This window comes from Carcharhinus amblyrhynchos, chromosome 8 (genome assembly GCF_965287045.1).
Source record: "Carcharhinus amblyrhynchos chromosome 8, sCarAmb.v2.hapA, whole genome shotgun sequence".
NCBI classification, from domain to species: Eukaryota; Metazoa; Chordata; class Chondrichthyes; order Carcharhiniformes; family Carcharhinidae; genus Carcharhinus; species Carcharhinus amblyrhynchos.
The window spans coordinates 119,077,391-119,092,856 of record NC_137331.1 but is presented as its reverse complement, the minus strand read 5'-3'; the positions used below and the strand labels follow the sequence as shown (position 1 = coordinate 119,092,856).

Here is a 15,466-nt window from a genome sequence, read left to right as displayed (position 1 = left end):
TCACCAGGTTAGACCAGATTTCATAGTTCCGGCCTCTACTTCAGGGGGGATATTATTGCCTCAAAGGGAGTGCAATGTTGGGTCACCAGACTTGTCCCACCCTCCTGCTTGTCCCCCTCCCGCTCGTTTCTCCCGCCCCCACTTGTTCCACCCCCCGTTCGTCCCCCCTCCTGCTCGTCCCTCCCCTCCAGCTCGTCCCCCCCATTCCAGCTCGTACTTCCTCCAGCTTGCCCCCCCGCTCGTCCCCCCTCTTCCGCTCGTCCCCCTCCAGTCCCGCTCATCTCCCGCCCTCTGTTTCTTGTCCCCCGCCCTCTGTTTCTCGTCCCCCCCCCCCCCCCCGTTTCTCGTCTCCTCCCCCCCCCGTTTCTCGTCTCCTCCCCCCCCCGTTTCTCGTCTCCTCCCCCCCCCGTTTCTCGTCTCCTCCCCCCCCCGTTTCTCGTCTCCTCCCCCCCCCCGTTTCTCGTCTCCTCCCCCCCCCGTTTCTCGTTTCCCCCCCCCGTTTCTCGTCCCCCCTCTGTTTCTCGTCCCCCCTCTGTTTCTCGTCCCCCCTCTGTTTCTCGTCCCCCCTCTGTTTCTCGTCCCCCCTCTGTGCCTCATCATCCCACTCCTACTTGGGAAATAAAACTAACAGCTGGTTGCCAACATATAAGCATTATATCTCTCACTGCAATACATCATGCTCTTGTGCTGCAACTCTCCCTCTTAACTGATGGTCACAATTTGTTCTAACTGCCCCGTGGAACATTCATTCTATCATCATTCTATCATCACCTTCCCAGCAAATTTTCAAGGATGTGAGAAAATGTGGGTGTAATCTACCTCTGCACCTTGCCCTCAATTTCTCCCTCGCCTCTCTCTAACCTCCTTTCTCATCCATATACCACTTCCATTTTACCCGATCATAGCTTCTCCCACTCTTTCTCTTTCCTCATCTCCTGCTGTGCACTTTCCCATTGATTGGTGCAGCTGACCACAGAATGACAAGTTTGCATCGATAGTCTCTATTATCATTGTGAAGATGTTTTTTGGTGAAGAAGTGTTACAACCCCGGAGGGACCAATAGCTTTTAAAAAAGATATGAATTTCCCAATTCCCAGGAATCACATAGCAAGATTTCATGTTTTAAGCCTTCTACTGCGACAAACAAAACTCAACATCGACTAAATATTACTTAGGTAACTAGTACACTTGAAGCACAGAAAAGCTACTCCCCATTCAATTCTTAACATAACCAAAATTCATTCATTCATTACACAGCATTCTCAGCAGAAATGTGTACTCCTGTTTAAAAATTCCAAATTCCTGACTTTGTCAGGATCTCTCTTTATTGCTCCCATCAATATGAATCTTTCAGTACCATTGAAACCAATGACCATAAGGACTTCCAGGAGTAAGATTCTGAGGATTTTTCACTCTCCATAACCTTTGTTTCCTCAGATTGGTTTTTTGCCCTCACCAGCACTCTAGTGGTTAATCCGAGATCCCTCCACATTTCTGGCATTGGCACAACCGTACCAGATCCCAGATTGTTTGATCTGACTAACCCTGAACAGCAGCACAACCTGCTGCCTCCTCCTTTGTGTCAAGGTCTTAAAACCTCAACCTCACTTTGAATTAGTTTTGATTTGAGTTACTGTTTCCATGATAAGTGCGCAGGTCACATGGGTTTAATGCGGGGCAGATTTATTATGAAGTCACATGGGTTTGTTTTCGGGCAGATTTAGTAGGAAGTCATATCCTTGCCCCTCCACTGCTCTATTTTACATTGAATCAAAGGAGACATTTTGAAATATAGCCATCATATAAAGTGCAGCAGTCACAACAACAGAAAAATAAGACAGAAGGTGCGGAAGCTTAATTATGTCTGGATGCTTTGTCCAGTTGTTCAGTTTTGGCCTGGTTTTGACTCCTCTTATGCAATGTCACGAAACTGTACTGTGGATATAACAGTTCAGATGTGGGTGGAATGCTAATTCGTGTTTATTAAGAAAGTATAGCTCTGAAATAGTGAAACAGTTAAATTACTTGTTTACATGATGAACACATTGATCCTAATTGTACTGATTATAATTTTGAAATGTTAGAAATCCATGAAAGTGATGTTATTTCATTCATAAAAGTAAGATGTCTTGTAGGAAAGTTAAATTTGATTGTCGGTCATAGCCATAAATATTCCTCCTTTTTACATGATAAAGGGTTAAATTTTGGGGAGTGTACGTATTTTCAGTGCAGTTTATTATTTGTATAAGTCGATAAAAATCACAAGATTACATAGACTAGACAAGGCAGGCGTTCTGTTTTCCAGGCCAGGTGAAGGCTGGCACACAGGACAGTTTGATGGACTGCTTCTACAATGCAAAGAAAAACCTGGGGTGAGACTCTCATAGTGAATAAGTCACTGCAGATTGCTGAATCCTTCAAGCTGGATGTCAAATTTCTTCCAAATTCTGAGGCAGAATGTGAAGACAATGGTTACAAGTACTGAACAATTTCACAGGGTTTTGCAGTTTGATTTGACCATTTGCGTGCTTCAATTCAATCTTTTTTCTGTAAGAACATGCAAAAGGAAACAGAAAAGGAAACAGGAAAAGCACAGCTCAGCTCCTTAATTCCTCTTCTGCTATGGAGAATACTTTTCACTGTATCCCAGTACAATGTGACATACAAATCAAATCGACTGTACCCTGATCCCAGATCCCACCAGTCTTCTGAGATAAGATTCTGGTTTCAAAATCTCCAGTATATTTGGCTATCCTTATCATTGAACAGTGTAACTTGCTGACTCAGATTAGACAAGATTTTTCTTAGATTGCCTCTTGCTCCACCATCTGAAGAGCATTTGATCATCTTGGCCCAGACCTCTCCTTAGAATCTCGATTAGAATTTCAAACTTGAATGCATTTAATGATTTCCTTTTAAACCTAGTTATTATGGATGAAAACTAAACCTCTCTTAAAATATCAGAATTCCTTTTAAGTTTAAATTGCAAAGGGAGAAAATGCCCCATATGATCCTAAACAGATGCCTGCCATACAGATCAGCAAAACCTACCTCTCAGAAAGGAAAGTTATAGTTTAAAATAACTTATGGGAGTAAACAGTTAATTTATCTGAGATTGGGGTGCCAGGAATATCCCGTTGTTTTCTCCCTGACAACATCTCAGCCAATCAGAGTCGATTTGCCAATCAATCAGCACCTTTTCCTCCTGCAGTGTGAAACATTGTGTTTATTTGAAATTTGGCATTCTTGCATTTGTCCTAATGAGTGCAAGACAAAAAACTTCAACAACAAGTCTCTCTTTTCAGCAATGTAAACACTTCATTGTCTTGCAGTTATTTATGTTTTGAAGTGAAACGTTGGTTAAGCGGATTCCACAATAATTCAAGCCAAAATAAAAATTCTAAGTTCTAAAATTAAAAGTTCTAAAATTTCAATTTCAAAATAAATAATTCCCAGTCATACAATCTTAATTAAAATTATATAAAATCTAGTACATAATTAAAAGATATTTTAACAGGAACTGCAGAGATTTGGTTTGTTACTGGGTCACATTGTTTAACTTGTATGAGCCTTCATCTTGAGAAGGTAGTTGTTCCCTGTAGGTTTAGTTCCTGTAACCATGTTTTCCCATTTATAGTGATGCTTATTGCTTGTATTCCAAATCAAATAGGTTTTACTTTCTACTTCCTGTTTAATTTAGTTTTGTCAGACCAACAGGAAATCTGTAAAGTCTTTTTTTTCACGTTTTGCCCATAGTTATGTGTTCCTTATTAAATACTGCTAATTGCAAAATCCAATATGATTCAAGTGTTACCGTTGTGATATTATTGTAAAAAGAATTGCTACATTAGAGTTTCACGGAACTTGTTCCTGTGATAACTTAATGTTTTGAAAATTTAACCGTGACTCAATTAGAAAAAGATTCATCTGTTGACGTCCACAGCTCTATGGGGCCTATTGCACGATTTGTTACATCATATGTGGAACACATAACGTGAGAGCACTCAGATGACTGCACCTTGCAGCTGCTCTCAGTTGTCAGAACCTTTGGTATAATCCACAAATTCTTACATTTTTTGCTTATGGCCTTTTTATTGCTTCCCAACCCCCCCAACTCCCCACTGTCTGTCTATCGCTCTTGTCCATCACCTCAAGCCTCGGGGAAGGCCCATGGTCTCTGGGGCATTTCGGAGGTGTTGTACTTTCTTGTACTGATAAGCTGAACAGACGCACCTTGTTGGTTCGACCCCTCAGCAAGCAAGATCCTTTCAGTCATTTCTCTGGCTTCTTTCCTCCTGTAAGAAATAAGTTAAATTATTCTTACTGATTTAAGCTTTAAATAACTTTTGAATCTGTAAATATGTTTTGCATGTACATATATACCCTCAAAATATAACAATGATCAAGCTAAATTACTTCCTTGAATAGAACCTTTCTGAAATGCAATTGCTCATATTTAGTAGACAGTGGTCACAAAATAATTTTGATGATGATATAAATGAGAGAAATTAAGCCTTAAGAAGTCACAATGATCCTATTCAAATCTGTCAGAGATGAAAGAAAGGCTTGAATCTAGATTGCACCTTTCATATTGTCAAGACAGCATTTTACAGTTGATTAAATACATTCGAATTGTCGTGACATTGTAACAAAGGAAATGTGGCAGCCAATTTGTGCATAGCAAGGTGATGGTAACTCAGTAATCTCTTTTTTATTCAGTGATATTAGAACATAAGAACTAGGAGCAAGAGTAGGCCATCTGGCCTCTCGAGTCTGCTCTGCCATTCAATAAGATCATGGCTGATCTTTTTGTGGACTCAGCTCCACTTACCTGCCCGGTCACCATAGTCCTTAATGTTGATTTAGTCATAAATATTGGCTGGGATTGCACATATCTATCCCCTAATTTACTTCGAAATAGTGCCATGGGATACTTTGCACCCACAGGGAGAGCAGATGTAACCTTGGTTTAAGATATCACCTGGAAGACTGCATTTTCGACAGTGCAGCACATCCCTAGTACTGCACTAAAGTGACAAGCTAGACGGTTGTGTTCAACTCTCCAGAGTGGGACATAAAGGTAAAATTTTCTGACTCAGAAGCACAAGTGCTGCCAACTGAGTCAGGGTTCCCTCCGCATGCTCCAGTTTCCTCCCACAGTCCAAAGATGTGCAGGTTAGGTTGATTGGTCTTGGTAAATTGCCCCTTAGTGTCAGGGGAGCTTCTAGGGTAATATGTAGAGTTACGAGGTTAGGGCCTGGGTGGGATTGTGATCATTGCAGGCTCAATGGGCCCAAGTGGCTTTCTTCTGCAATGTAGGAATCCTATGATCAGAGGCACAGAAGGAGGCTATTCGCTCATCAAGTCTATGCTGGCTCTCTGTACAGTGATCCAATCAGCCCTATTCTCCCCCAGTCCCCCAGCCACTTTGCCCTGTTTATTTCTCTCCAGTGCCCTTCGAATTTCCTTTTGAAATCATTCATCATTTTGTGTCTGGAATTCATAGAATCAGAGAATCCCTACAGTGCAGAAGGAGGCCATTCGGGCCTGCATCGAGAATAATCCCAGCCAGGCCCTATCCCTGTAAATCCATGTATCTGCCCTGCTAAACCCCTTACACTAATGGTCAATTTAATCAATCTACCTAACCTGTACATTTTTGGAATGTGGGAAGAAATCAGAGCATCTGGAGGAAACCTATGCAGACATAGGGAAAACTTGCAGATTCCACATAGATAGACAGCCAAGGCTGGAATTGAACCCAGGTCCCTGGCGCTGTGAGGCACCAGTGCTAACAACTGTGTCATTGTGCCACCCATAAGGGTACTCCCGTTATGATCTAACTGAGGGTTTTGCATAGCTGAAGAATAACTACGACCCACTATATCTATTTAGAATGCTAGAGTATAAAAACACAGCATTCCATTAGCTTCAGTTGATCTGAGGTAAAGACTGCTGGAGGCAAATGTCAGCTGAAGAAACATCACTAGGAAAGCTTGCACACCTGCAGGCACCATTGAGTGGCACGGTGGCACAGTGTTTAGCACTGCTGCCGCAGCGCCAGGGACCCGGGTTCAATTCTGGCCTCGGGTCATTGTGTGGAGTTTGCACGCTCTCCTCGTGTCTGTGTGGGTTTCCTCCAGGTGCTCCGGTTTCCTCCCACAGTCCTAAAATGTGTGCGGGTTAGATTGATTGGCCATGTTCAATTATCCCTTTGTGTCAGGGGATTAGAAGGGTAAAGGCATGGGTTATGGGAATAGGGCCTGGGTAGGATTGTGATCAGTGTGGGCTCAATCGGCCGAATGGCCGCCTCCTGCACTGTGGGGATTCTATGGTCGAGAGGAAGGACAGTACAATGCAAGAGTAGGGAAGCACAGTGATCTTCTGGTAAGTAGTCACCCTGATGCCTAAGAATAGAGCCAGTTAACAAAAGGATACTTTGGATGCTGGAAATCTGCAATTAAAGCAGAAAATGCTGGAAATACTCAGCAGGTATGAAAGCAACTGTGGAAAGAGAAATAAGTTAATATTTAACCACTTTAACCCTTGGCCCTTAGCAGCAGGATCCCCACTTCACTATTGTGTGTGTTGAAGCAAGGGAACAAGTTAGCTTAAGGTGCGCTCAGTCAGTTTAATGGAGCAGTAATACCTGTAGAGCTAAATATTCCCAGACATCTTAAAAGGCAAGCACTTGGAACAGGTGTAGAAGTAATTTTAAAACAAAGATTCTTTCTCAGCAAATGGTATTTGCAACTGGAAACGAGTAATGAAACCCATTAAAATAGGTTTCTGCTCAAAGTAAATCAGAGCTTCAGTTGCAGTAGTATTTGTGTTTTCATTTAAAAGTTGGTCCCACCTGGTGCTACACAAGGAAGCAATTTGCTTGTCTGAAAGACTTTGAAAATGGAACTTTCTTTTTTATATATTTAATGCAGATGCTTATGATTGCTGCTTAAAATGAACAACTCTAAAACTGTCTTAGCGTTAATAAGCATGGTTACTATAATGCTAATGTTTCCTCAGTTTTATTTGACATCAGTGTATAATGTGCCATTATTGATTTGTGTTGTGTACATTGTGATCATGCAGATGGCAGCCAAACTTTTAGAAGGCTCCCACCAGCAGCATGGATTCCTTTCCCTTACTTACACCAAAGCTGTAACACGGAATGTCAGGCACAAGCTAACCTCGAGGCCTGAGCGGGTTTCACGCAGCCTCCACAGGGTGACAGAGGGCGTGGTGGACAGTTCCCCCCAGTACCTTCATGAGATCCTCCTCAGTGCCCAGCCATTCGACGTGGTGCTTTCTTTCCCGCTGATCCACAATGTGGCAAAGATATTCCAAGCCAAATTGCCAAAGAAACCAAAGGCAAAGAGGAAATCGACAGGCCAACCCATGAGGGCCTACGGCCTGACATCACGAGAGTTGCCACTTATTTATATCAACACGAGTGTTGTCCGAGTATTTTTTCCCAAAGGAGAGGATGAGCAGAATGAAGGAGGTAATGCATTGCACAATGTCGCTGAAATTGTAAGATTTGTTAACTCTATGTTGAATTGTGCTCTTTCATTCCTTTCACTCCTTGTCCTCCTCATATTCCTGACTCAGAAAAAAATTAAGTGCAAGAGTTCAGTAAATTCAAATCCTATCAGCAGCTGAGTTGAGTGGTAAATGTCAGTAGGTTATTGCGATAACAATTTACCCAATAAATGAAGAAGGTTAAACATCATGATGCTTCTTTATAGTTTGGGACATCCCACTAAGCATAATGTTGTTGCTGCATTGTCCTTGATACAATTACCTATGGTGGTGAATCAAGAGCGAGAGTACTTAAAGGGAGCTGGTAGCATAGTGAAATTGTCGCTGGACTATTAATCCAGAGACCCAGGGTAATACTTTAGGGACCTAGGTTCGAATCCCACCAATGGTAGGATAATGGGGAAATTTGAGTTCAATAAAAATCAGGAATTAAAGTCTAATCATAGAATCCCGACAGTACAGAAGGCGGCCATTTGGCCCATCAAGCTGCACTAACTCTCTGACAGAGCATCTTACCCAGGTCCACCCGTGGTCCTGTTCCCATAACCCCATGTATTTGACCCTACTATTCTCCCTAACTCACAAATCTTGAGACACTGAGGGGCAATTTAGCATGGTCAATCCACCTAACCTGCACATCTTTGGATTGTGGGAAGAAACTGGAGCATCTGGAGGAAACACACAGGGAGAATGTGCAAACTCCTCACAATCAGTCACCCAACGCTGGAATTGAACCAGATCCCTAGTGCTGTGAGGCAGCAGTGCTAACCACTGTGCCACCCCCAGATGACCGTGAAGCCATTGTCAACTGTAATAAAAACCCATCTGGTTCACTAATGTCCTTTACTAAAGGAAATTTGCTGTCCTTACCTGGTCTGGCCTACATGACTTCAGATTATTTTAGATGCCCTCAAGGATGGGCAATAAATGCTGGCCAGCCAGTGACACTCACATCCCATAAAAGAATTAATATTTGGAGCTTGACCATTGAAGATGGAAATTGGGATCCTTTGCTTCACAATGGATCGTGCAGATCAAGACCAGGGACCCGGGTTCAATTCCAGGCTTGGATCGGTCATTGTGTGGAGTCTGTACGTTCTCCCTGTGGGTTTCCTCCGAGTACTCTGGTTTTCTCCCACAATCTGAAAGACATGCTGGTTAGATGCATTGGCCAGGCTGAATTCTCCCTCAGTGTACCCGAACAGGCGCCAGAGTGTGGCAAAGAGGGGATTTTCACAGTAACTTCATTGCACTGTTAAAATAAGCCTACTTGTGACATTAATAAATAAACTTTAAACTTTAGTGAGGAGGTGTAGTCCAGTTAGCCAAGGAACTAGCAGCAGTATATCTGCTGGACGAAAGGAATTCTAGTCAGCATATTGAGGTATCTCTAATGTCTCTTTACTATAATTCAATTGACAGCGACACCAGACCTGTAATGAAAGGAAAAGCCCACCAGGGGAGAACAGTTGGAAGGTTGCCAGGACAGTATATGGTGTTTGAAAGTGGAGATATCAATTGGAATAGTATTTTCAAAACTTAATCTTTAAATTTGATCAGACAGTAGTGTTTAACTTGAATAATGTACGGAAGTGGAAAACACAGGGTGGCATGATGGTACAGTGGTTAGCACCGCTGCGTCACAGGGTCAGGGACACAGGTTCGATTCCCAGCTTGAGTCACTGTCTTTGTGAAGTTTGCGCATTCTTCCCAAGCTTGTGTGGGTTTCCTCCAGGTACTCCAGTTTCCTCCCTCAGTCTGAAAGACGTGCTGGTTAGTTGCATTTTAAATTCATGCCATGCCATGCTAATGCCATGCTAAATTCTTCCTCAATGTACCCGAATAGGTGCCAGAGTGTGGCAACTAGGGGATTTTCATAGTAACTTCATTGCAATGTAAGCCAACTTGTGACTAATAAATGAACTTTAAAGAGTCCAATTGATTCAGACTGAACTCATAAAAAAAACTGTGGCCCAAATATTATCTTAAAATGAATCGGGAGTAATTATAGGATCGTGATTTGTCTCAATTAGATTTTGATGGGTGTGCAATTAATTTGTTTCACTTTATCGATTTTTTGCAGTTGTTCACTCAGTTCTACCTTAAGTTGCTGCATCTGCAATAACTTCGATATTAAATATTGCCAGTCATAAAATGAAAGTGAATAAAAACTGAGCAGTATAAAATGTCTCCTAATAAAACACAAGACCAGGAGAAATAGGAAACTTTAGGTCTGAGGAGGGGTTGCATAAGCTCGGATTGTTTTCACTGGAAAGACAGGGGCTGAGGGGCGACAAACATACAAAATTATGAGGAGCATAGACAGGGTAGATAGTCAGAGGTTTCTTTCCCAGGTTGGAAGGGTCGATTACAAGAGGACACAGGTTTGTGGTGAGAGGCAGTAAGCTTAGAGGAAATGTGCGGGGAAAGTTTTTCATACAGAAGGTGGTGGTGGGTGCCTGGAATGCATTGATAGTGGAGGTGGTCAAAGCAGGCACATTAACAATGTTCAAGGTGTATCTTGATAGACATGTGAATGGGGGATGAACAGAGGAATAAAAACCATGTATTGGCGCAGGATTGGAAGGCCAAGGGCCTGTTCCTGTGCTGTATTGTTCTTTGTTCTTTATGTTCTGTTATTGGCCACATGCTTATTTCTGTCTGTAACAAAGTTAGAACATTTATTTGTCACGTGTTAATGTGTACAAGCAGTGAAATATCTTGATGAGAAAGTCACTGTTGTAATGCGTTGCAAAGAACATTGAGGCCATAATAGCATGACTGTTACTTCTGTGTATTTGACCAAAGTTAGAATTTACAAGCTTGTTATGTACATTCTCTTATTTTAAATGCAGGAGCTCCACAGATGAAAGAAGATACGTTGGTTCTTAAAATTGGTTCTGTATGCATGGCTCCACAGGCTGATAACCCCCTTGGAAGGACTGTTCTGAGGAAAGACATTTACCAGTAAGTAAATGTTGACGTGAGGCAACATAGTTTTGTGAAGGGGAGGTCGTGTCTCACGAACTTGATCGAGTTTTTTGAGGAAGTGACAAAGATGATTGATGAGGGTAGGGCAGTTGATGTTGTCTACTTGGACTTCAGTAAGGACTTTGACAATGTCCCTCATTACAGACTGATGCAGAAGGTGAAGTCGCATGGGGTCAGAGGTGAGCTGGCAAGGTGGATACAAAACTGCCTCCGTCAAAGAAGACGGGGTAACAATGGAAGGATGCATTTCTAAATGGAGGGCTGTGACAAAGTGGTATTCCTCAGGGATCAGTGCTGGGACCTTTGCTGTTTGTAATATATATAAATGCTTTGGAGGAAAATGTAATTGGATTGATTAGTAAGTTGGCGGACGACAGAAAGGTTGGTGGATTTGCAGATAGTGATGAGGACTATCAAAGGATACAACAGGATATAGATCAGTTGGAGACTTGGGCAGAGAGATGGCAGATGGAGTTTAATCCAGACAAATGTGAGGTAATGCATTTTGGAAGGTCTAATACAGATAGGAAACATACAGTAAATGGCTGAACCCTTAGGAGTATTGATAGGCAAAGGGATCTGGGTGTAACAGGTACACAAGTCACTGAAAATTGGAATGCAGGTGCAGAAGGTAGTCAAGAAGGCATACGACATGCTTCATCAGCCGGGGTATTGAGTTTAAAAATTGACAAGTCATGTTGTCGCTTTATAGAACCTTAGTTAGGCTGCAGTTAGAATATAGTGTTCAGTTCTGGTTGCCACACTACCAGAAGGATGTGGAGGCTTTGGAGAGGGCACAGAAAAGATTTATCCAGGATGTTGCTCTGGTATGGAGGGCATTAGCTATGAGGAGAGATTGGAGAAACTTGGTTTGTTTTCACTGGAGCAACAGAGGTTGAGGGGAGACATAATAGAACACTACAAGATTATGAGAGGCATGGAGAGAGTGGATAGTCAGAAGGTTTTTCCCAGGGTAGAAGAATTACTAGGGGGCATAGATTTAAAGTGCGAGAGGCAAGTTTTAAAGAGATATGAGGCAAATTTTTTACACAGGGAGTGGTGGATGCCTGGAACTCGTTGCCGGGGGATGTAGTGGAAGTGGATACGGTAGTGACTTTTAAGGGGCGTCTTGACAAGTACATGAATGAGATGGGAATAGTGGGATATGGTCCCCGGAAATGTAGGGGGTTTTAGTTCAGTCGGGCAGCATGGTCGGTGCAGGCTTGGAGGGCCAAAGGGCTTGCTCCTGTGCTGTAATTTTCTTTGTTCTTTGTTCTTTAAATCTGACGGGCAAGTTTTTGGAGCAGTGTTACCATGAAGTATCATTATATATGTGCGTGCTGTACCATGGTGCACAAAGTTGGCTTCTCTACATTTTGACTAGTTCGCTCAACCATAAACAAATGCAAATTCTGTATTGTCCAAGATACCATGTTACCGTGTAAAATTGCAGATCAGTGCACTAGTTTATATAAAATGTCGTTTTCTTGACTTCAAGTTAGCATATCTCCCTACTTAATCTTTATCTTCTTTCATTGAGAAGAATGGTTGGGGAATGTGAGATCTTTTCTGAGGAAGAATGTTCTTGTCGTATGAGAAACGGTTGAGGACTCTGGGTCTATACTCATTGGAGTTTAGAAGGGTGAGGGGGGATCTTTTTGAAACTTACAGGGTACTGCGAGGCCTGGATAGAGTGGATGTGGAGAGGATGTTTCCACTAGTAGGAAAAACTACAACCAGGTCGCACAACCTCAGACTAAAGGGGCAATCCTTTAAAACAAAGATGAGGAGACGTTTGTTCATCCAAAGAATGGTGAGTCTGTGAAACTCTGTGTAGCACAGGAAGTAGTTGATGCCAAAACATTGAATGTACTCAAGAGGTAGCTAGATATAGCACTTGGGGTGAATGGGATCAAAGGTTATGGGGAGAAAGCAGGATTAGGCTATTGAGTTGGATGATCAGCCATGAATGTAATGAATCCCTATCTGCCCCTATCTTCTATGTTTCTATTTATTTCAAACAGTGAAGGAAATCAGGGGGCAGGGCCTATCCCCGCTGAAGAGGCTGGCAGCATAGTGCTGAGTGGGCCAATGCGCATGCACCAATCTGTCAGTGCCAAGATTGTCCCATGCGCAGTAGCCTCCGATCACTGGCCAGCTTGATCACAGGCCAGCCCCTCCATCCATACGTCGCTGCCCCTCCCACAGTTCGATCCCTTGTCATATCCGTCCATTAGGTTTACTGGTTTTTGTTCTTTTCATCCCAATGCAAACCAAGTTTTTAATTATTGAAATTGTTTTTTTCGGAATGCTGAAGCAGGAATGTAAGTTTAACTCGTCCTTTATGGCCTTTTCAATAGTAATTCTTGGCAATTCTTTCTGCCAATTCTCTCATTTTTCTTCCCTTCCTTTCAGAAGACTTGGAGGTAGAATTGACCTTGTTTCAACCCTTTTGTAAGTGTGAAACTGGAGGAATAAAGACCAATTTCAGGACCTGAGGTTCTGTTTCTAAGATGTCTGATCCGATTTTGGGTCTGTTGATTTTTCAGAAGTTAAATCAGGTTGCCTAATACAGATATTAGTGAAATCTGATAATGGGCTTGCACCACTTGGGAATCTTAATTGGTTGTTGGTCAACTGACATCAAAGTGTCCAGTTACTGCCCCATCTTTTGTGGGATGTACCTATAATCAGGTGAAGATGTTGTTAAGTGGTTCTAAATTAAATCTTGAAATGAGAAAGCTGCTGCTGGAGGAGTGCGAGGCACCAATAACTCACGCCATTGGTATTAATGAAGCTTAGGTTGACAGCCTCTTAGGAAGCAGGTGTGTGTGCATGGTGTGGTAAGTATTATTATTATCAGCTATCCCTCACTAGCATGGTTGGTTGTCTTTCATGAATCCAAAGATGGCCGATTTGGGATCTGCAGGCTTCATGGCATGTCGGGGTGTCTGTTGATACATGGGAAATCTGGTTGTATATTTTCAGCTCGGATCATGGTATGTTCTTTCCGCCACTCTCGCGTTTCATTCTCATTTTGTTGTCATTGGATCTAAAAATGCTGGGATCCTTCCCCAGACTCTGCTGCTCTCTGGTTCAATCCAAGGCGATGACTCCCAACAGTTGGTGTCAATATTGCATTTCTTTATGTTATCTTGCAGCACTTCCTTGAAGCACTTCTGATCTCCTCTGGTGTGTCTGGTATTTTTTCTATTGGCATATGAGGAAGCTTTTATCAAAATGAATTTTATTTAATAATACTGTAATGAATGAATGAGCTTTTTTATCAATTGTACTGCTTAAACATGACAAAATACAATTCTTAACTACTAACCTATCTCAATTAGCTTCACTTTAAGCAATATTCCTTTTATAGACTTAAACCTCTCGTTAGAATTGGTCGGCAAACAACACAGGCTCACGTAGATTGACTGCCTTTTTCTCCAGAATCTTTGGAGAGAAAGAGACAAAAAGAGACCTGTCTTCTGACTCAAATAGCAACCTCTAGAGAGGCACAGAGACACCTCTTGCGTCTTTCAGGACCAGGCAGAAATTGCCCTTGATTTTTTTTCCTATAAGCTTAGTTCCCCTTCCTTCATGTGATTCTGCGTCTATCAAACAATCTAATCAAACCCTGCTCTGAAACCTCAGGGGGAAATCACAAATAAACAAAAATGTATTTACTCAGATTAAAACAAACACCACATTATCTAAGATCAATTCTTAGTCTGCATTATCAGCGTGTGAGTTACCTGGTGCAGACAAATTGGCACCACGTACACAGAACTGAATTTGAAATATACCCCTCACAAGAAATATGATTAAATACATTTCTCATAGGTACAGTATAATCACAACAATCCAATCAATGCATGTATACATAGTTTGCAGCAGCCTTGGTGGCAATTTTCCCAAATGAAAGTGTTGAATTCACGTAAAAACTGGAGTAAATCCTGCTGTTTTTTTCAAAATGAATGTCCCATGCTCTGCATTGCAGAGTGCACTAGCGTAAATCTTGCAAAAAATCAGGGGACAACCTCATCCTTATCCCCGACCCTCTGAGCCGTCTCATTTGTCCCCTTCATTCCAGCGTGGTCAGTTTGCTAGCTTCCCGCTGGAGAGGCTGGCAGCACAGCAACTGTCAGCACCAAGATTGTCACATGCTTGCTGGCCTCCAAATCGCTGGCCAGCTTGATCACAGGCCAGCCCCGCCACCCCCACATCGCTGCCCCTTCCACGGTTTGATCGCTGACCCCATGAACACATCTGTGCGGCCTCAGTCTCCCCCTTCACCCTCCCACCCGGCCTCCCAATGCCAATGCCCAGCCCCAATTGCTGACCTCCCTAATCTGTTCACAATCCCTGTATCCCTATGCAAAGTAGCCACAGGAACCCCTACCCCAACTGATTTCCTTGCCCCCTTTAGGCCACACATCATTAGGCCCCATCACCTTGGCACTGCCTAGTGAGCTTCCTGGGCATTGCCACTTTGCCGCTTGGCAGTGCCAGGGGTCCAGGCTGGCACTGCAAAGGTGGCAATGGCCAGGCGGAAACCCATCCTTATCCCCAACCTGCTGGGGGACATCAGTTGCCCCTTTCACTCCAACGTGGTTGGACTGCTAGCTCCCCGCAACTGGGGAGTGATAGTAAACCCCATTGGAGTGAATGAGAGCGGGCGGGGGGAGAGAGACACTAGCCTGCCTGGAGACTGCAGCCCCGGACCCGGTAATCATATTTAAAATATATTCAAATTAACTTTCAAATAAATTATGCAGCTCTTTGCCGATTTCTGAAGCCGATGACTTCGGAAATCCAGCTATTGGAGGCTCGCAGAGACCGTGGCGCACTGTGGGGACCCTGCAAAATGGTCTCCACTTGAGTCTCCTGGCCTGGAATTGCCCCCCCCTTATTTTAGATCTGCAAAACCTATTAAACT

At 43.0% G+C, this 15,466-nt stretch overlaps 1 protein-coding gene across 9 annotated transcripts in view; it reads left to right on the top strand.

Moving 5' to 3' along the window:
* vps13b (vacuolar protein sorting 13 homolog B) overlaps window positions 1-15,466 on the top strand; it is a 942,410-nt gene that overhangs the window by 641,643 nt on the left and 285,301 nt on the right. For 6 of the 9 annotated variants that reach the window (XM_080194714.1, XM_080194711.1, XM_080194713.1 and 3 more), the window contains exons 28-30: window positions 4,156-4,297; window positions 7,090-7,501; window positions 10,395-10,506. In XM_080194714.1, coding sequence (XP_080050840.1) covers window positions 4,156-4,297; window positions 7,090-7,501; window positions 10,395-10,506 — 666 coding nt within the window. Of the gene's footprint in view, window positions 1-2,305; window positions 2,373-4,155; window positions 4,298-7,089; window positions 7,502-10,394; window positions 10,507-15,466 lie in introns of all 9 variants that reach the window. The other 3 variants (XM_080194717.1, XM_080194715.1, XM_080194718.1) reach the window with 1 other exon arrangement.